Here is a 23,467-nt window from a genome sequence, read left to right as displayed (position 1 = left end):
TAGAGCACAGGGGTGGCTACCAATACAGTGTTACCAGTACTAAAGAACATTTTTATATTTTCATACATGAATACTTGTAGAATCAAAGATCAATAGATAGCCATACTTTCTGTAGGACGCATACTCTACTAGTCCACTGGAAAGAACAGAAAGTGCAAGAAGGGACATGGTTAAATGATAAACTCTTCATTAACCTAAAACAGAGGAAAGAAATAGCAGATTAGAATTTGTTACTAAGTGGTCTTGGGAAGTATTTCATGAGCATGTAGAACCAGAAGGGTGGTAGGACTAGATGAGATTCCTCAGCTGGGAAGCAGTAAGAGTGAAAAAAAAAATAGTTATGACATACACAAGTGATAACAGAGAGGCCAAGAAAAGGATTGATTCTCTGCGTATTGAAAAGAAAATTATTGTTTGACAATGGCAAGAAAGTCAAACCATTGAATGCTCTTTTGGATCAGAATTTAATCAAAAGGTCAGTTGTAAACAAATGTTTGTCACCATTTGTAAGTGTGACACAATTCTGAATAATGTCAGAACATGTTAGAGACCAGACAGTGGACTAGTTATACATTAACAAGAAGAGTTTTAAATATATACATTCTTTATAATTCCAAATGTGTCCTAAATACATCACTCCTAAACTGCAAAAGATTGAACTTATGTTCTAAATTCATTTGCTGAGTATAAAAATTTTCTAGATGAAATAAGTAATAGTAAAATAGAAATGATAAATTTTGTGGGGCTTAGAACACCCAATGAATATGGTTTCAGTGTAAAAACTGTCTTTAGAGAGCTATGACTTCATTTCATTACTATTTTTTTCAGCCATGACCAGCTTAAAACTAAATCTTTTGCAAATTGTATTGTATGTGTTAATACCCAGCTAATTACTGCTAAGAACAGTTAGTACTCATAGTGAAAGAAGAAATTTTTTCTTCATGGGCTTTGAGTTTATGCTCTCACAGCAGCCTATGCTTTATGAATAGGCATGATATTATTCAGATATTTAATTGCTTTGTTCAATTCTAAATTCTCCAAATAACACCCATTCTGATATATTTTACTATTTTAAGCGTTATTGTGATAATGTTAAATTTATACCGCCAATTCCCACATCATGACAATATAGAACAACATAAATGCATACAATTTTACTCATTATACATCATCTGTTTTTGTTGCAGCGTGACATATGCATTTCACTTGCTGTAAATTATAGCTTTTGTGTTCTTCTACTCAGACCACTGTCTTCATGGTCCATTATACCTTTGCTGAATAATTTATTTCCTGATTTTTCTTTTAACTATAGTGCTCTAGTAATTTTCTGAGCATGTATGTGCCATGCCTTTTTCTTTCAGGAGAGATAATGTCCATTATTGATAACTAAAACTTTACTAGGGTAATGAGAGAATGCATTGTGGAAAAAATAATAATTTGTTTAATTTATTTCAATAAGTGTCATAATGGTGATTCTTCCTTTGATATTGTTTTTTGTTGCTGAAACTTAGAGAAGTTGACACATGTTGTTATCTTGAAAAGATGAAATGCTATTATTTGCGTTTATTAACTTATGACATCATGTTTTCCTTTGGACTACAACTATTGATAAAACAAAATTCTGTACTTTTGTCTGAATCTCTTTTACTGCTGAAATGCAATAGACAGTGAGTTTCTGTTCTGAAATCTATTAACACAGATGCACTTTCAATAACAATCTTAAAAATGTTTCTTGAACTTTATACACCATGTGACAAGTCTCACTTATGCAGAATATGTTATTTTGAAGTGAATTTGAAATTGTTTTACATTTTCTTTGTTCTCTATTGAAAAATTATTTTCAAATATGATATTTAGCCCAGTATAAAGCAGTGAAATTCAATAAAAGTTCATAGTTTTCTGATAGGCAAGTCTGAAATGCATGTTAAAGCAAAAGTAACATTTAAATTTACTTGTTGCATACTAAGTGCTTTCTTTGTCATGCCAAGAAACTGATAATTCATGAGAGGTTGGAGAAAATTCTGTTGACTGTTAATTATTCAAATTCCTTCTGTTTAAGAATTACAAGGCCTTATCCAAGACAAGAAAAATATACCATCTATTACTACTATATCAATATAACATTATTCTTGTCAAAATTGAAATAGTCCTCAAAGTAATTCAGTATTTAAAACACTTATTTAAAAAAAAAAAAAAAACCAAAAAAAAAAACCAACCAAACAACAACAGAAAAAAAAAGACAAAACAAACAAACTTGAAAATTAATTGGGTCCTGCAAAAACTTGTACCCTACCCTTTTTGGTATTTGACGTGTTCTACCTCATGACCTGCCTTTCAGCCATGGTCCCACAGACACACAGCTCTTTAGACTTGTATATGACCATATTGCTGAGTATTTAAGCATTTCTTTTTAGAAATACCAGAAGATACTTGAGAAAACACATATTTATGAGGGCTTCTACTTAGTATTTTATAATGAATTCTTAGTTATGAGGTGACATAATTGGAGATAAGTAGAGGAACTGCATTCTTTAGGAGGGAACTAAATTCAAGACTTTTCAAGCTGCTTAAGTGAAAGAAGGTTAAGGAGAGTATTTAAGGTGATGCAGAAGCTTTATTGCTGAAGCGTTTCTCATTGAAAACCATCTCAGAGTATCACTGAATAAGGTCCTGGAATGAGTCTGTGATTATTCTGAATGCAGAATACAGTTAGCCCCATTGTGTATAAGGAGGAGGGACCAAAAATATTCTACAAAATATGAGGACATGACCTTTAAATATAAAAGTACCACAAAGTAATTTTATAGTATATCAAGTGAAATTTTAAATTATTACTTATACAGATGAATGGTGAGCTTTCAGCAGAAACAAATACTGAAAAAAATAAGGCTTTTATACCAATCTCACAGTGACATACAAAAATACTATATTATGTTCTTTAGTATCAAATTTAGAAATTGTGCTAATACCTAGTTCATTATCATGTGAACCTAATGTCTAAATGGCTATTTCATATTATGTCAACCAAATTAAGAGTTATAATGCCAGGTGGGGTTTTTTGGCTTACACACAAGCAGTTTGTTACCTGGTGCTGTCAGCCAAATTGTCTTATAAATCTTGTTGTTCTTCCTGAGAGCTCCAAGAGAATAAAAGCGTTTAATTCTTTTAGACAGAAAAAGTGAAATGTGACACAATACAACAAAGAGTAGGTGTTCCTCTAACTCTATTTTTAATCCATTCAATCTAAAGTAAACAAACTTGGGTTGGTGATGGGATGGTGGAATATATAACACCTGTAATGACTACAGAAAGCCTCTTTACCTTGATTGCCTCAGGTAAAATTATTTGTCTGTGCCACTGGCAACTGGCCAATTTATTGAACTTTGCCAGCAGGAATTCATTTAGACTGATACGCTCTCGTATAAGTATTAAATGTATTTTAAAAATCACTAGTTACATTTCTACTGGGCATTAGGTTCTGTCAAGAAGGTTAATTGTCTCATGTGTTATATATAATTGTGTAAAATTCCTCATTTCTTTTGCCATTTTACTACCCTCTTTGTCTTATTAAATGACAGAGCGTGAACTGCAAATGTTGTTACCTCTACCGAAGTGAGGAGTCCTGAAATAATGCAAACCTTGGCAAACTGTGAACTCTTCATGGGCAAGATCTGAAGTCTGCTGGCGGACTGAAAGCATAGGAACAAAGCAGGCTTAGCTGCAGTCTTCAGCAAACTGCCTCTCATTCTGTTTCAGCCAAGTCAAAGTAAAATGACCAGGTTGATAAGAAGGACCCGAAAGGCAAGGAGCCTTGTGACTGTGTAAACAAGAAACTCAAAATCTGTGAATAGGACTTTCAGGGGGAAGGAAAATGAGGAAAGTAATGAGTTTCAACAAGTAAACCATATAGAGAGCAAACTGATTATGAGAATATAAATTCTGTTATGAGGTATTTTTCTTCCACTACCTGCTAGTGGTGCAAGTGGGAACTTCAGATGGGAACCAAAACTGTAGATGTCTCAATCTAAATCTTAAACTGCATTTGTAGGAGTTATGGTTTGCAGTTCCCTTCCCAAAGAAGGCTGAGGAGGGAAGACAATACCTCAACTGAAGCATACCTGCTAGTGAAATCTCTTAAGCAATAGGTAGAGGAATTATATGAGAAAGCCATCAAACGGAATGCAGTCTGAAATTGGAGGGTATGGATGACGGGCAACAAGCCAGAAAGATCCACAACAGAAGCTGCTGTGAGTCAGGAAAACCTGGCTCACAAGAGGTTTCTCCTCTCAGGTCTTCATAGGGAAATGGTCCCTTCTCAGGCAGTGATGCATTACAGTGCTGCCTGCAGTAACTGAAGTTTCAGGCCTAGTGACGGAGTGGAGAAAAATTAAAATGAAAAGCTGGCAGTCTGGAAAAGCTGTGAGATTAGTGATCACCCTTCCCGTGAGGAAGAGATGTATTGGTCATGAGTGAATCACTCGTGTGTGATGAAAAATCTGGTCTAGTGATTGGACCTAACATTGTGGAAAGCCTTCTGTCTCCCAGGAGCTTAAATCTGAGGAATGTTGCCAAAACCATCTAGACAAATTACAATTAATTAGGACTGCTCATTCATGCAGGAATGACTGATTTCAGTGTGACTCTAAGCAGACCAAAAGTGACTATGAGACTCTTGGAGTAAGGCTGAGGGGGTCAGAGCTGTTGTAATGTGCTAGTCAGTCTTCCTGGTCAAGCAGGAAAAATGTGTCCTGCAATGCTTGTATGCAGAAGCAATGTCACCAAGGAGGGTTTGGCTTCTTTGATGATAGCATGAACTAGCAAGGAAACACAGGGTGAAATGGAGCTGCTTAGCCTGAAGAAAAGAATAACATTTCAACTTTAGAAAAGCTACACAAAGATCAGGCAGTTTCTTCTTTTTTTATGTGACAGATTACATGAGAAATAATGGTTTTAAACTGCAACCAGAAAGAGTCTGTTTTAATATAAGGAAAATTTCCAACGCTAAGTAGAGCTGTACTACTTGATAGATTGACTCATAAATCATTGAGAGTGCCATCATGGTAGGACTGTACAAATGGGTTGGGCAGACAGCTTTAATCTGAGTTGCTTTTCAGCCATGTGTTTCTATTCTTTTGTATTGTCCTAGAATGAACATATTCATATCAGCACTAGTAACTTGATTCAGAAATACTAAGATAAGACAAACTATGGCAACCATTAGGCTAAAGTTCTTCAGTCATTTCTTTATCAATCTGTGAAGACTTCTGAAGTAAATACTACATATTAGATATTATGTTGTCTAAATGTTATGTTATAATGAAATTTTAAGTGAAAAGTAAGATTGAAATTGAAGTTACCTACATTATTTAATTTCCTTGAGAAATCAGAAAGTATGAAATCTGATGTCTTATACCAGGAGAGCTGTATAGATGAATTTTTAAAATTTAATAATCTGGTTTCTGCTGTAAGAGTGACAGGGGGTTGCTTCTTCTGCAGTAATAACTGGTGGACAGAGGGGCTAAGAGCTGCAAATGTGTTAATCAACCATCTAAACCAGATAATCAATGATCAGATTGATTATCTGCATTTAGATAATTATTCCCATTGAAACCCATCTTTGTTAAATACCAATCTCATCGCATCAAGTGCTGTGTCACTTTATCAGTAGGTACATCCAGTACATACTCATTTTTAGATTTGATTTATCTTTCATGATTTTAACTGTCTTACTAGCTGCTATGAATTACCAAAATTATAACATAAATACGTTCCAAATGACAAAACAACCAGACTTGTTTGGGTTTTTTTTTTCTATATGCATATTGTTTGTCACCATACAAGTTTCATAACAAGCACAAATATTATAATACATTAAATAAATGACAGTCTTTGCATCCTTGTAAACTGTATATCAGCTTTGAAAAAGACTATTCCACCTCCAAAAAAATTCTGACTAGATCAGTGACATTTCTTAATCACATCTAGTACACTTGTTTAATAAGATTACTTTCCTCTTCAATAGTTTGTATATTCAATAATTTCTTATGGTGTTTCTACTGACGGATGTATATTATTTCCATGATTTTATGAAGAAAAGTGATCCAGGGTTTTCTTCACTCTGTTCTTACTTCAAAATCCAGTTCTTTTCTTTGCCTTAACCTCATTCTTTTGACAAGTGCATGTATCTTGTAGCTCCAGGGTGTTGGTGTTTTGATTTAGTAATGTATTGAGAATGTAACTGCTTCTTTTGCATTTTGTCATCTACTAGACCAGTCATTATGACCTGCTACTTCTACCATATTCTGGACTTTAAATGCTATTTTCCTGTGTTCTCAGTCAAACTAAAGTATAATAACTCAAGCATGCTATTTTAAACTAACTCATGTAGTGACATTTGGAAGTTTAGGATCCCACAATGTCAGTGATAGTCTGTGGAAATGAACTGTAGATTTCTAGTGCCAAGCATTGTCTTCCAACTATTAAACGGCTATATCTTTCAGCAGTGAGAGGTTTGAAAATTTAGAATTTATTTTATTTAATTTTTAACGTAAGTCCTAATCACAATTTATAGAGGAAGGATGTAGCAACAGCTAAGTAAAACATTACTGAAAAAAAAGAATGGAATTTCAGCAAAACTTTATTTGAATGTTGAGAATTCAGAGAAAAATAATAAAATATGTATTCTGGAGGCTTCTGATAGCTTCTAGAATCTAGTATTTCTAGCTATAGAAGATATATAAGGTTTATAGTTGAATATGTTGAATACAAGTGACTTAGAATTCATAATTTAAAAAATATTAACCAGGGGAATCTAGAAGTTATACTGCAGGTGGAAGTCCTTGATATCTTCAAAGGAAAACTGGATTGATAGTTGCTAGGTACACTACATCTTTACTTGGCAATGTATGTATGCTTTCTTAACAAGAAGTAAAATGCATTTGAATACCTATGAACTATTCAGATGGATTTCCATTGCAAACTGTTTTTCTTTGGTGGATAGTAAAATTGTTTTAAATTGCAAATGAAGAGGTACTCAAGAGGAATATATTTCACTATTTTGTGAGTAGATGTTTTACTCATGATTACCTGGACCAGCTTTTTTACTCCTAGTGTGATTGATACTGCTGTAATTATACTCCAATGAGCAGCCACCGTTATGATATAAACCACAATTATCCACTTGCATTTCATTATCTGAAGCAATGCTTTTTGTATCTCCTTCTGGGTTGACTTTTTTTCATAGTTTTTTTCAATTCTTATTGTTCCCAATCTTTCTAGTAAATCTTCAGTAGACAGACATATGTTTCCCACTTTCAGATTGTACTGTAATAACTTTTTCAGACACTGGCTTTCAGTTGTTACTGTTGTCTCTTTAATAATATGCATATTGCTGCTGGTTTTTTAATTATGGAGATTCACTGTCGTGATACTGTGTTGTTTGTAGCATAAGTATCTTTTTAAAGAAGCACAATAGCAATATTATCATTAAACTAATGTCCAAACTTAGAAATAGGTGTTAAATATTGCAGGATTAAATGAAGTCATTCATCAGTTAAATTAACTTTTTTTTTTTTTTTAACTTAAGTAGAAGTAATTGCAGTCCTATTATTGGGACATCACAGATGCGGGAAGACTAGGTTTTGTGCTTTTGTCCTTGGGGCTTCCACTATACTTTCATGCATTAGGCACAAATCTGGTATTTCTTTATAATATCCATCCATTACTGCTGTGCTGGTGGTGTTCAGTTCATCACTGAATCTTTTTGAGAGAGAAAGGAAATGAAATGAAAGAAATTTGACAGTATGCAGGTTTGCAATAATAGTTCAGATGGGCATTTGTCCTTCGATGGTGCTCTTACATAACATAAATTGATAATAACTCTCAATATACAAATCTCTTCTTTCCATACATCAGTTCAAGAAGACTTCAGTTAGGAATGATTTGTATTCAACTGATTTCTTTTTTGGGGGACCATTCCTGAGTCTTACTATCCATCCTTTATTGTTTCCAAAACTATTTATCAAATATCTGCATGCATGGGAGCTCACCAAACCATGCAAGCTCTCTGTATACTTTGTGCAACTGGCAATTACAAGGGCAGTCAGTACAAGAATTTCAAAGGAAGCTTGTAAAATTATTGGACTGATTTCCAGATGAGAGATCAAGACTGACAGGTCTTTCTTCTACTTATATGTAGGATTCAAAGGAAACCTTTTAGTTTCCATTTGGATTAAAATGATCCACTAGAACTTTACATGTTAATACTGAACGAGAGCAAAGACCCATCTAGTCCTCTGTCTGGCAATAGCAAAAGTATAGTTATATTTCCCTTTGTCTTTCCAGCCACCTGCTACTTTGGGACTACTTCAGTCAGCTGATAAGGGGCTTCCTGAATTATGCCTCCTGTGTATTAATTGTCTAATTCTTTAAAAGTATTTTATCTCTTCTCATAATTTTTTTTACCCCCTAAGAGGGATTTTATAACATTTATTATATAATTTGGAACATATATCATCTTGTTTCTCACATTTGTTTGCATCTAGAAACCATAGTGAGAACGATTCAGCCCACAGGGATCTATAGGAACAGGCTCTAAAGCAGAGGTCATGTTTATGCTTATGCATTATTCAGTGTTGTATCAAGCCTCTCCTCTATATAAATATTCACATACTCTGTTTTTTCCCTTTCTTCCTTCAAGGAACTTGATGCTGAGTTCATTCAGGCTAAGTGCATTTATAACCCACTGCATCTAGTCTTGAGAAAAATCTGAGTTAGGCATGAAAATACTGGAAATCATGGCAGTAATCCCAATATTTCTATCATTTGAACCATTTAACTCATAAAATGTGATCAACAGACAATAGAGAATGGCATCAACCCTGGTAGGTCAAGAAGCAGACATAAGTGTTGCATTAAATAGTTCCTGTACTCCCATATTTTCTAGAACATGTTGACAGATAACTTTGAATATCACAGTTTGTATGGATTATAATCCTAAACTCTGAAATCGACTACACCTTGTAAAATCATCATCAAGAATTCCTACAGTCAGTCTATATGAGTTATACATATATTTGAATATATTCACCAACATATGATGTATTTTGTGTGAACTGTTGCGTGCTTTCAATTTTTCTCTGATTCTCTGCTTTTTTCTGTGCACGTATACTCAAAACAGAAAATAAGACTAACCAACTAATAATTCCAAACATTAGTTATATACTCTTTCATAATCATTCATTAACATAAGATTATCGCAGCATGGATTCATGATTTTTTCCAAAATGCTCCAGATTGTGATGATCTTGCTACCTGTTTACAATCACTTAACATACCAGTGGCATGAACTGTATTGTTGCTTTAATGCCCAAAATAAAGTTAAGAACTATTTAATGAATTTTCATTCTTCTCAAGCTATTATATTTTATTTGGCTGTTAATGAATGTAAATCAGCAGTTATGTGATGAAAACAATGCAGAAGGCTACAGAGTCTAAATTGTTTGGGGAAATCCATATATATGGCCAGAATAAATTAAAATAATAAAGGGTTCTTTTTTACTTTAAAAATTTCTGATAAGGAAGGAGATCTGCAAAGTTACATGATACCTACAGGCTGAAAGAAAATGACAGATTGAATGCTTTGTGCAAGTGTGGGAGAATCTGATCTACTGTTTAAGTCAACTAAATACTGAGCAGGAGCTTGTGCCCACTCATTCAAAATGTTTCACTTAAGTGTTGGCTGTTCTGTAGGTACTCTGAGAGGATGGTCTCTGTCAAGCACTCCGTCCTGACAGCTAACACCTGCTATATTATTGCTTCTCGCAGAAGACCAGTTGTGATACCTGAGATTCACACTGTCATTAATCATCTTTCCCAGTAACACATTAGAACTGTAAGCCTCTCATTTACAATACAGTTTTTCAGGAAATAGGGTTAAAGCAAGCACGGGACACATAGAGTTTTCAAACATATGATTGCTTCTATTTAAATTTTTAAGAATTGGAAGAACCTGGAATCAGTGCCCTTATCTCTAGATCATACTGCCCTTAAGAGTCCTTAGGGTGGTATGTCCTCATTGAAAGGCATATTTCCTCATCATCTCATAAGGAACCTGTGATTACATTGGAATAGCAAATTTCATTAAAATAAATAGGTAAAAAAGGTCAAACAAGCCCCTAATAAATAGCAGTTTTGAGATTACATTTTACAATCCTCTTATGGAAACTGAAAAGAGTTATTGCGGTGCTATTTTCTCAGAGAAGGTCTGAAATAGTATCTCTCAGAGCAGAGAGCAATTCAGTTCAGTTTCAACTGAATGTGAGAGTTTAAAACTCAGTTTCTGTGAGCTTAATCAGTTGCATTCCAACAGAGGGCAAAAATAATAAAGTACAATTCACACAGAAAGATAGTAGTATGGAAGGGCATTCTTCTGAATTACTGCTTCTCTGGCATGGAGACTGTTAAATAAAATAAAGTAAAATTAAAAAACAAAAACAAGTTGCAATCATTGTGCACACCTGAAGCCAAAGCCTGCTCCTCTGCTCACACTGCTGAGGAGTGATGTGTTCCATATTCTTATTTGTTTCTTCTGCAGAGGAGGCACAACCATTACTCTGAAAACTATCCATCTGTGGTGGCAACATCTAGTGCACAAAATTAACTGAATTTGGCCATGGTACATTCTTCTGTATGTTTCACTTCATATCATCTCATCTCCACGTGAAGTATTCTTCATGACTATGATGTCCTAACAAATTTGGCCAGCTGATTTTTTGGAGCATATCTAGTCATACATGTTTGTACCCTTATCACAATCAATTATGCTTCAACCCATTCTTCTATGATAGCTTCTGCTGAAATCTATTCTTCCACTATTGGTCTTGTATCAACATCACTTGCCTATTTACTGGTCAGATGCAACATACTGCAGATATATTATTTTTGGTGCTTTCTTCCTCCTTCCACATTTAGGTCATCACCAAATCCCAAACTACTTTCTCAATGGTGCTCTTAGATTTTTTTTTTCCAAATCTGCATTCGCGGAAACTGAACCAGATTAGAATTTCCCACCTCAATACCTGTTTTTTTGAACATGAAGTAGAAGCAGGTAGCTCATACTAGCTTCGATTCAGCTTTCATAATGCTTCCTGTATCTTTGCCTTCAAACAGGATGTGTTTACTAGATTCTTCTTTTGTCTCCTTTTGTGCCACTCCTGATTTTTTATTGTTCTGGATAAACACATCTTTCTAAAGAGTGTTCTCAGAGCACCTGCCTTTCTTTCTTGGGGTAGCATCTGCCGGAATATTTTATTTAAAAATTTTATGTGCATATATGTTTGTATTGTATTGTACTGGTGTCCTCTGATGAGAACAAATGTTATTCATTTACATGAGTTACACAGTGTTGTGTGATGTGATTGTCCTTAATAAATAGTATTATAATGAGTTCAATAACATTAAGGAAGACTGAAGAAACATTTCTCATTTAGATAATCTATCAAGTAACATTAGATATTTTTCTCTTTTCATTTGTGAAAAATGTTTACATTTAGATTTTTATTATTAAGGATTTGTGGATCTGGATCATCTGTAGATTAAATTTTACTCAGTGTATTTTGTAACATGTTGGGAAGAAAAATGTTGGCTAATTTTTTTCTTTCTGTATTCTTGAGACATTGTATCTCATAATCTTAAAGACCAATGACTTTTGCTGCATAATTGTAGAACTTTTTTCTTGTTATGTATGCCCAATATTTATGCATGAGAATGATAAATATTTAGGGTATTCCTAAAACTAATCACACTTGACATTTTTTAGTTCCAAGTATAACTGAATACCTATACTGCAGTTTGCAAGCTATAACATAAATAAAAATAATGCATTTCAAGAAATCATCACCATGTTGGCTGAAAGATGAACATAATAGTTTTATTTCATCTAAGTAACAACAGTTAAAACAACTGTGCAGTGTAGGTACTTTGAGAAATGAGCTGGAAATTTGTGAATGAGAAAATGATGTTTGGATCTTGCATTTACATTTCCCAGGAACATGTAAAAATACACAAGGATCCTAATGTACCTTATTTCTGTTAAAAAATTTATATATGAAGTAAACAAAAATAACACCAAAGTACTTAATATGTAACAGTAATTTGCCCCTAAATAGATATTTTCAGAGTTTTGTTTAGAATAGTAAAATCTCTTTTTCTTGACAATGTTCTTTCATAACTGAAATTTTTTCATGTTATTGGCTGCAGTCTTTGCTTAAACTAGAAGGAAACACACAGTTTTGATGAAGATCTCAATAGTGCTCCTAGCACAAACAGATTTATCATGATGAAGATTCAGGAATAAATCTCAAAATTCTTGAAATCTCTGTTTTTCTGTCAGAAAACTGTGGTTTTCATTCACCTTTTCTTTTAAGAAATCGGGTAAGGTAGTTATCTTATAAAGTGTGGATCTATTTTATTTTTCATACTTTGTCCACCAAATATCCTAACTCCTCTAATGCTTTCCCTTAACCTACATTGGAGAAAGAAGGAAATTAAAGCTGAGATACATGCAAGACGGGAGGCTGGAAATGTTCTTCTGACACTTGTCGTTCAGGATACATTTCAAAAACCAACTGAAATTGCTTGTCAGCATGTTCTTGACAGTAAGAGTTGTCCTTTCATAGCAAAACTGTGGGATGTCAGTGACAGACTTGCAGACTTGCTCAGTATTTGCATGAAGAATGCAAAGAGGTTACCACTGCAGCAAACAGTCTGTTTTTAAAATCTGCAAAACACATTGCCACTCACATCTCTGCATATAGTTGTTTAGAGATGATATTGTAAACACTGGAGAAAATTCAGTGGTGAGTCTTCTTTTCTTCTAAAAAGATATCGTACCTTTGGTTGCAGGAGTTTAAATAATGCACTGTGTTTTCAGGGCTTTCAGGGATTTGGAACTGATTCTTAGTTGACAGTGTCTTTAATTTGAAGATATGTTTTACTCATTTACCCATAGCTACAAAAACAATTGTGAAAAGTTAACATAGAGAGCAAAAAATAAATTATAAGTATTAAGTATCTGTCATGAATGCACATAGTACATTTACTAGGTTTGTTCAAAAGCTTGCAGCGCTTATGCTTAAAATAAAAAAGATTTTTGTTCTACTAATGGCAGGAATGTGTATGCTCCACAGTTAATTCTCCTTGTATTGGACACTTTTGTGTCAGAAAGCTGGCAATGTTTATTTAGATGGAGTCAGTGATCTGTCAGGGATAAATGCAAACTCCTCATGAATCACATGTCTCAGACTGGTTTTCTCTTTACTTTTTACCTAGGGGTATTGTGGAATGTTTTAAGAAAAAATTACTTGAACAATTATCAAAATTGTGATTTTTCACACTTGATTTTGCACCTAGGATACAAGGGTAGAGTAAGGGATGTTTCAAAGGCTATTCCAACCCAATTTCCCATCATTCTTTAAGGAAATGCTTATAGCATGATGATTTTGGTGGATGGTAGTAAGTTGTTCTGAATTATTTATATAGTTAAATACTCTAGTTTATGTTATAGCTTCTAATCAGAAAAAAGCAAAAGGTGTAGTGTTGTAGAATTCAGAAATAATCTTGTAGATATTCTTTTTCTGTATTCTGAATAGCAGAATGAACCACACAGTGAAGGCAGAAATCTCCGATCATTCACATGAGCTTGTCAAAGATTTCAGTCCCTTTGCTGCAGGCGATTTTATTGGGGTTTTTTATTATTTTTTTTAGATAGATAATTTGGAGGGGAGTGTCTGACATATGTCTCTAAATTCCAATTAAATACAATGTTTTGGGGGGGTTTGGGTTTTTGTTTGTTTATTTTGGTTTTTTTTTTCTTGTTTTGTTTTGTTTTGTTTTTTTCTCCTACTGACTGAGTATTAATCTATTTCTTTATTCACTTATAGATAAAAAAAATCAACAGGAATTTTCCCGTAAACCAGCAGGTAAGAAAAAGAAAATTTGCAGTTGTTTCATTTACAATTTTCATTTCAAATGTATTTAATTTTGTGGTACCTGTGCATTATTCTAGCTCAAGAATTCTCAGTAGATTTTCTTCAGAGAGTACCCTGCTTCCTCAAAATATTCTTTTTTTTTCCTAAGGTCAGAGGGAACTGAAGTGTTTGGTCAAAGTAAGATCATGCCTGATCTTTTCAAATTAACCTGTTTAACACACACACACTCACACACATATAACTTTTCTTCAGATTGTATTTTATCCATTTTACTATAAAAGGGGAATGGGATTGTTACACTTTACAGAATTAGACATATCCATCAATGTTCTAAAATTCTAAAAATGTATGAATTCTATTGTCCAAATGAAGGCATAAAAATATATTTGCACAAGATTATGGAGCAGGCCAGTAGCAGAATTTGGAACAAACTGGATCATCTGACTGTCTCCAAGTCCATCCATTGGCGGTCTCATATTACTTGAAGGCACTGCAATGTCTTAAAAAAAAGGAGTAAGATTCCTTGAATAGAGATGGTTTCTTGCAAAATGCATCAAGAGCACAATTGCTGCTCTTCTCTACAGCTGTGTATTATGTCAAATCATTGGATCCATGGGACAAAGGAATACAGCGGTGTGTCTAACAGGAATCTGTTATTTCCACATTTTTTATTTTTTTTCTGAAAAAACAAACCTACAGGCAGCTCGAAGTTAAAGGCTGAAATTCTGAGGTTCTAGTTGCTAGAGACTATAGTAAGAATGGACAAGAGCCACACCTCCTGAAAAGGATCAGCATATATTTTACAAAACTATGTAAGCAAAGCACTAATAAAAATATTCAGGGTAAGGCTCAGTACATTGTACAAAGATTCATTTGGAACTTAGTCTGTTCCCATACTGCAATAATGCCGTTAATTGTCCTGTGATATAGCACAACAGTTGAAAATGTGACCATTTTGTGGTGGGCTACTTACCACACAGTACATGTCTAGTAAATGAAACCCGTTAACTAAGTATGCATGTGTTCTGTATCACAACTAGTACATAATGGGGTTTTTTTTTTTTAAGAAACTTGTAATAAAAAGAAATGGAGACATGTGATTCATCAGAAGGAACAAATTGCTTCCTTGTAGGAGAGAAATATGTATAGGACTGAACTGTAAATTTGCCTTCAAGAGAACAGATTTGAGGAATAAAAGTGCTTTCACCTCCTTTACACCACATCTTCAGCCAGTCTACGTAATTCTCAGTTCCTTATCTCTGGCCCAAATTTACTGATATGTAATTAATCAATATGGAATTTTGCTGACTGTAACTCATAAGGGAGGGGGATATTACTATTATTTTTTCTGCTTTCTTCATTTGAAGGTCCATAAATCATAATAAATGAACGACAATAATAATGTTATTATTATTAGTAGTAGTAATAATAATAGTAACTATTTGGGTATGTAAAAGTGAAGTTAGAATAAATAGAACATAATAAATAATTAGGTATATTTTTATTTGCCCTTGATTCTCAATTCTTCATCTGAACTACAATTACTTAGGTTTTTAGATACTTTTGTCTCACTCTTGCCTCCTGAAGTCACAGAAAGGAAGTAGCTTGTCACATTCAGCAATTGAAGATAACACTTACATTTGGGCATTTTCAGAACAGTTTCCATAACATCAGTTGCTGGCAGTGGCAAAAAAAATGCTCCTATCTCAAAAGAAGGAAGTACAAAATGCCTAGCAAGCAAACAATAGATAACTAGCTCCATTTTCACTCTTATGATCTACTCTGAATTTATCTCTGGGCTTTTATTACTGTAAAAAAGACAGCAAAAATATAAACAAGAGTTATAATGTCCCATGAGGCTAACATATTAATTCAGTGATCTCTGATCTTTTGGAATTGCTGGCATGTGTGGTCAGTAAGGCATTTTCCTCTTTACTAGAATTCCAGTGGAAATCAAATATAACTTTCTTGGCTTGAAAAGCCTGTCGGTCATGTTATCTGTTAGGGAAGCCTGCAATTAATGCATTCTTCCCTCATCAGCATCAATCGCTATGTTCCAAAGGAATTACCACGGACCATTTCAAGAAAGTTAACCAAAAGATCAAACTGAAAAGAGGTGGATTTGATGGGCAGTGAAACTAAGAAGGCCTCACTGCCCATCAAATACCGGAAAAGAAAAAGGTTTATTGACCTGTGGATGTCTTGAAATTTTAGGGAACATTAATTTTAAAAACTGACTCCCTTTTGGGATTAATTTATGTAAAGTGGGTTGTAGTTTTTTATTGTAGAAGGACCTAGGAAATATCACCTAATTTAAATTAAATAAGGTATTTCTGAGAAGAATCAGAAAAGACTACACAGATGTAAGGTTAATTTCTGTCTTCTGATATGCAGCAGACATTAACATGATATGCAAGGAAGGAACAGGCCTTTTTATTTATTACATTACCACATCATTATTTCACTGAATATTTTGTCATCTTGACGTTTATTTTAATAAAAGGCATTTTTGTCGAAGAGGTTGAATAGCTAGCTTTAACTTCTTTCTGCAAGCATTTCATGAACTTGAACTCTGAAACAGATTTGATTGGGATTTTACTTCGAGATTTTTTCTTACAATATATTTTGCTTAAAATGATTAGTCCAAACTACGAACATGTTATCTGTTCAGGATGGAAATGCCTCTATGTCTTATTGCACACCCTGTGCATCTTTCTGAATAAAAAGCAGTAATAAGGCAAACTGACAGGTTCTAAGCACATATAGTGAAATGTTTTCAAAGTCAGTTTACCGAAAAACATCCATTGACTAAGAATTTTTAGAGTACTATCTTTAATCAATACACATTGAAAAGGTTTGTGTGATCATGTGGCTTTTCAGTTCTCACTCAGTGACAAAATTTCTACAGTCTAATTTACATTTCTTCCACAAATATCTAAAATATTACTGATTAATACCAATAAATTTCAGTATTTAACTTTTTTTCTCAAATATCCTTCTTTTGCTAAATATTGAGTTACTAAGAGGATTAATATTTTTCTCAAAAATACTAATAGTATCAAAAATTCATGTAAAGGTTTTAATTTTAAGCTTTGTCTATCTAAGAAAAAATTGCCATAGAATTTTTCAATAATGTCAACATTGCAAGTTAATATTTTGGCTACTGTCTTCCTATTATGTTAAAAAAGAAAAAAAAAAAATTAAAAAAAGCATACTTAGTTCACTTAGAAAATACCCAGGTTTCGTTAGTTTTTCTTTTTGTTGTTATTGTTTGTTTGTTTTGAGTGTTTTGTTTTTTTTTTTTTTTTTATGAGCACTAGCAGGGTAATTGAAGGTTATTTTCCCTTAAAATTTTTTTATACATATTTACGTACATATTTATATACATAAAATTAATATGTATGTATGCATCTGTATATATATGTAGATTTTAATTAGTTGTTAAAGGTAAAGGGGGGAAGGCAGTTGTTAAAGGAACCTATCCAGTTAGGATACCTTTATAAATGTATCCTTGATTTGGAGGAGAAAATACTGGCACAGACAGATCCATTAGCATTACAGTGAGGAAATAAATGAACCTACATCGGTGTGGAAGCTACTGTAACAGTGGAAGTGTTATCTGAATGTCTCAACGTTGCAGTGTTGCAATAAAAAGAGAAGAGAAACCATGATTAGAAAAGACTTGTTGACTGCACATAACATAGCAACTTTCTTCTAAGACAATTGTGAAAGTGGGTTTGGCTAGAAAATTGTCAGAAAGATAAAATTGAAAACTGAAAGTTCGAAGATGATGGATATTGATAAGAAAATTATAATTATGTGGGCATCATGAAGCAATAAAAAAATCTGAGAATGTTTTTAATGCATTTAATATTGGTGGAAAGATGATACAGAAAATGCTGGAAGAGGACCACACAGACAAAATACTGTTGAAGAAGATTGTGGGAGAAGAGGGAAATAAAGTTCTTTCTGAGCTGACAGTGATAAAAAGGACACTTGAAGGTGGTAAAAGAATTAGAAAATTGGTAGTGTTTTCTATATTTGTACTATATGCATGGTCTACATATAGTACCATCTAAGAGAGCATCAGCAAGTAGTTGAGAAAAAAAAAATTGGTACTGAAAATATAATGCCTATTTAAAAATGCACTAAAAATAATATTATGTCATAGACAGAATTTCTATCATTCCAGAGGAAAAACAATAAAAGACCACATAGCAGAGAGGCACAAAGAATAGAATATTTTAAGGTTTCAGCCAGGGGCTTCTCTATTTGATCAGCCAAGATGGGAGAGGAAACACAGGCACATTTCCTTTTCTTGGAACTCATCGCTGCTGTTCAGTTGTTATACTGCTTACAGAAAATGTCAGCTTCTGTGAGAGCCATCATTAGGCATGTGAGTTCTGAAAGGTGGCACCAACTTCCCTGCTAACCCTTTCCAAACAACAGGAAAATACACCCTACCTCAATAAACTGTATTGAGGACAAACACTGCACATTCCTTTTCAATTCACAGTCTTTACATTAGCCACGAGGATTTTTTGAATGTCCTCATCTCAGCTGAAAATCAACTTGATAGCATCTAGGGAAATCAGCATTAGATAGTCTTTCTTACAAAATCTTCTGATCCTTCTCAGGGTGGGAAACCAAATGTATTGCATCCAGCTACTGGAGATTTTAACTACACATTATAACCCTCATTTGCTATTTTGGATTTATTGGGATTTGCCATTTACTGATTGCCATGCCAGGAGGATGAATTGGTTACCTCTGGTTTAGGTACAAAGTGAAATTCAAGGTTTAGATCTAAATCTTAGTCTGGCTTTCAGTTCACCACCTCCTGTCCTTACATGCACAAGTAAATACAATGTTTATAAATATCAGTTGGGAAAGTTATAGCTTTCTGATTTCACTTTTAACTTATTTTACTCAACAAGATATCAGTACAAAGCAGATTCAGTACCTGGCAAATCTAATTTAATAAAAACTGCTACATGCAGCTGTACTAGCTCAGCTATGTAATATCACTTCATATTCTGGCTTAATAGGCTGCTGTTCAGCTTGATTAAAGTTATGCAGTTAGAACAATCACATTTAAAATCACTTCTAAAAATTCATCTCAGTGAGTTTATTTAATAAAGCTTAACTTATAAATGCTGTCTAAAGGTGAATACACGCAAATGTCATGGTGTCTGGTTTCCCTGTCACTCAAGCCAGTGTCCTTTGCTGCAGATGTGTTGCATCTCTACTACACTTAAAGAGGTGAATTGCATTGCTCAGCAGGACAGCATCTGTTCTAGTGATAAACAGTATGAAACACAACACATGCCATTTTTTTTTTATTTTTAATTGCATAGTAATAACCTCCAAGTTGACATTGCTGTATTAATTGTATTAATATTTTTAAAGTAGAATGGTTAAACAGTGTTCTACTGAAAGGTGGCATCCTCAAAATAAATCAAGTCATTACTCTGGAAGTACATTAAGGACAGTGTTTTTGTTCCCTTTCCTTAGGTTTATTTTGATTTCTTTTTTTATTATTATTATTTCTTTTTTCTTCCCGATTTTGCTTGACTGTTGAATTAATTATTTTTCAGTATACCATTACTGTAGTTCCTTAGAGTAGCCACTCTGCAGCTCTTGACTGACAGTTATTGAACTTTCAGGTCCTATGGTACATCTGCTCTATCACCATCTGTTGTCACAGTAAGGATTTGATCGGGTTTATTTTGAAGGAAGATCCCTATAAGGAAGATTCTATTGTTAAATGTTTGTAGAAACACTCAGGGGGAGCTGAGTTCTTGCTGTTAAATTAAGCAGAAGTGCACGATAGGGTGTAAATTATGCTGTGGCTAATTCCCTGCACTGTATTGTCAGCCATCTATGGCCCTCAGCATGGATTATTACTCCATAACATAAACCCTTGAAAGGCTTATGTTGCTTATTACTACTTCATTGAGCTTTCTGTAAAATGAAAGAAATCTCTCTCTCTATATATATATATATGTAAATATATATATATAAAAATATGTTTGTTTGTTTGACATGAAATACTGAGCAATTTCTTCAGTTGCTTTAGATGCTTCTGAGGCACTCTATTATAAAAAAAACTATGCTTCCCATGGCCAGTAAAAGATTTTTCCTCCCTTTACATTATAGTCCAGAGTAGATTTTCAGCTTCAGGGCGTAAAAAAAGTTTTAGAAGCGCAATACACACCATAGATTGTTAGAGATTTTAGGCTGAGGAAACCATATTTTACTTTGGAGAGGAAGGTCAGACTGCTTCCTGAAGATAGTGGATTACCTGATGAGCTAGATAACATTCGTGTTGTGAGTCACTTGATGCAGTTACTGGATAGCAATACTTATATCCTAGGGCTGCATACCCTATAGCTCATGAGAGAATGGAAGTAATTTGGACACTGGCTAGGAATTTAGATGATAGAAAAGAGTAATTAGATGAAGTTCTTACTTAAATCTCAAACTGTAAGTCTCAAGATCTGTATCAAATCATTTCTGCATGTCCAGCAAATTCAGTTTTGCCTCAAGTATAGATTTCATGCTCACTTACATATTTTTCTCATTTATCTTCTTGATTTTTTTTTTTCTAATACTAACTCATTAGTGTAACAAGTGTTGGCTATTTTTTCTCAGCAATATTAATGTCACTCCCTGAAAACTGTTTTCAGTAATGGTAAGTTTTGCCTGACCAAATTTAGCGACCACATCTGTTTTAGATCTATGTTCAAACTTTAGTCAATACAGGGACGAAAGTACTTTATTCTCTGCTAAACGCTTAAATAGAGCAGATGAATGAGGGGAGTCTAAACACCTTGCTCTATTGTAGACATTTAAAATTGAGTGAAATAAACAGAAACATACCACAACTACACGTTATTAGGTGGAATCCTAAATTGATAAACAGGTGAACAAATGTTACGTATTTTCTGGTACTGGAAGAAGAGTTACTAGGTATGGTACATATTTTAGTGACATTTCAAGGGTAGATTACAGGAAAGATTTAGGAATCTGCAGGGAAGGATGTGATGCGTAGCAGTTACCCATTTGGTTCTGGACGAACACGGAACCATTGGGGTAAGATCCAAAACAGGTGGGGTGTAGCACTCCATCGGGCAGCTCACAGGGACAAGCCGGAGAGCCCTTCTTACTTTGGGGCTCAGGGGTCTAAGTCGAAGTTTCATGGCAGGTTCAAAGCTCTGAATGCTTTCACAAAGACTGTTTCCAAGAAATTACTGAAACTTTCTGCTCTAGATAGACAGATACATACATACATATATACATATACTTTACAAAACAATATGTTTATACCTATTTTTGGGCAACAGTCATGGCTTAAAAGTACTCATCTGGTAAGTGGACAGCTCATTATACTGTTTACCAGATTAAAATGTTCTTACCAGATTTTTCACCTTGCTTTACAGTCCTCTCAGCTGCGAAATCAGCCACTTTCTGATCCCACAGGTCTTGTGTGTCTTTCTATATAGTGTCATAGTTTCAACAGGAGCTTTATACTTCAGCTTTTAGCTAGAGGGTTATGTTAGAGGATGAAAGATACAGGTTTGATGCACTGACTTTGAGAGTGCTGTAATTGCTAGGTTGCCATAATAAAGGCTTTCCCTTCAGCTGCTACTTTTTGCAACAATATGATCTTAACATTTTTTGAATAAACTTGACCCTGCCTGGATGCATCCAGGGTTTTGAATCAGAGCCCCGCCCCCCAGCAGACTTAAGCAGAGGAATCATTGCTTCCTGCTTTGTCATTAAGCTTAAACATGGAGAAACACTCGCAGTTCTTCCCAGAATTCTGTATCTGCGATGAGGTCAGACAGTGAGAAACTACTGAATTTAAATAGGAATCAAAGGGATTGATTTTGTTGCATAATTTTATCCCAGTGTTCTATTTATATGCATAACATAATTAAATCCTGTTTTAAGTCTTTAAACATATTTGGATTTGATATTTTACCACTTATCCAGGAAATGGAACATGTAAGATAAATAGGACAATAAAAGGGATACCTGCAATTTAAAAGACAGATTTTTGAGGGCAGTTGGATATTTATGATGTCTGAGACTGGAAACATAAGTAGCAATGTTAAAAGGGCCATTTTTTATTTTAATAGAATAAATACTTACCTCTTTTCCATGTATTTCTTTGTTGGACAGGATTTTTAGCTACTATCCAAATGGGCCAACAAAACAGGAGGACACAAAGCAAATTTCATCATCTTTGTTTAGAAATAGATTCCTTGATTGATGCGTATGTCCTATACCTCTGCTTTCTGACTAATTCATGAAAAGTGGTAACAAACAGAGGAAGTAAGAAAAGGAGAGAAATTGAATCACCATATCCATGATATAGGTCATGTATTTCTTATAGTTATACTTAGAAAGATTAAGTATAGGGAAAACTTTTTTTTTCCTTCCCTTACTAACCTCATCTTAAATCAGGAATTGTTAATATCCATAGTTTACCAGATATAAATTTGTTCTGTCTGTCCATTTTGGAATTTCATTAGAGGATGAGGCTAGAAATAAAAATATTTGCATTTTTTTATTGTAATATCTCTTTTATTGCAGCGAGTATAAAGTTCCTAAGAATAACATTAGTTTTAGTATATTAGAATAAATGTGTTCAGTAAGCCTATACACACATTATTCCTTGGGGATTTGTATCATCTAAATAAATTAATTGGAATCAATGAAGCATATACTTTAACTGTAGATCTTCTATTGAAGGGGTACATGGGACTAAAAAGGATTAAGGAAGATATTTTTAATTACAGTTTACTTTAAGAGGGAGGTGAATAAGCATTTCATTTTTTCTCACTCATTTTACATCTATGAGGATGATTGGTGCTTCATATACCCTGTGAAATTAAAATATTTAGTTTCTTGAACTTCTAAGAACAGGGGCTAAATGGAATTCTGTGAGCCATAGATGGTTGTTGGTCTTTTCCCTTTTATCACGGTCATAGTCCATTGTATTGATGATACAGTCACCACCTGAATTTCAGAAAATAGTTGATATGTAAAATAGGACAAAACAACTGACAATTTATGGGTTACCGACAAATGAAGAAGGAAAAAAAAAACCCCAGGAAGTATTAATCACTAAAAATGTCTGAAGGAAAACTGACAAGAAAATTGATGGAAAATGTTTAAAAATGCAGTCAATTGAAAATGTGGAAACATCCCATGGAAAGTCATAACATGAAGACACTTTTAAACAGTATATTTCCTGGTAAGGAGACACTGTTTAGTAAGCAATATCTGTTATGTTTCGCACAGTAGAGAACTTTTGATTCCAACCTTACTATTTCAGGAAACAAGATTTGTTAAACCCATCCTATTTTATGACACAGCAAATAGAAATTTAACAGCGTCATAGGTAAATTATTCTCAGGAGCCAAGAAGTGGAAAAAATACTTATTTATTTAACAATAGACATTTTCCCT

The 23,467-nt window shown here is 33.9% G+C and overlaps 1 protein-coding gene across 5 annotated transcripts in view; it reads left to right on the top strand.

Moving 5' to 3' along the window:
• SNTG1 (syntrophin gamma 1) overlaps positions 1 to 23,467 on the top strand; it is a 347,402-nt gene that overhangs the window by 256,950 nt on the left and 66,985 nt on the right. For all 5 annotated transcript variants that reach the window (XM_033001088.2, XM_033001087.2, XM_033001090.2 and 2 more), the window contains one exon: positions 13,941 to 13,979. In XM_033001088.2, coding sequence (XP_032856979.2) covers positions 13,941 to 13,979 — 39 coding nt within the window. The remainder of the gene's footprint in view (positions 1 to 13,940; positions 13,980 to 23,467) is intronic.

This window comes from Tyto alba, unplaced genomic scaffold (genome assembly GCF_018691265.1).
Source record: "Tyto alba isolate M040663 unplaced genomic scaffold, T.alba_DEE_v4.0 Super-Scaffold_27, whole genome shotgun sequence".
In the NCBI taxonomy this organism is placed as follows: domain Eukaryota; kingdom Metazoa; phylum Chordata; class Aves; order Strigiformes; family Tytonidae; genus Tyto; species Tyto alba.
Note: the sequence above shows the minus strand (reverse complement) of the source record. Positions and strands in the feature narration are given on the sequence as shown.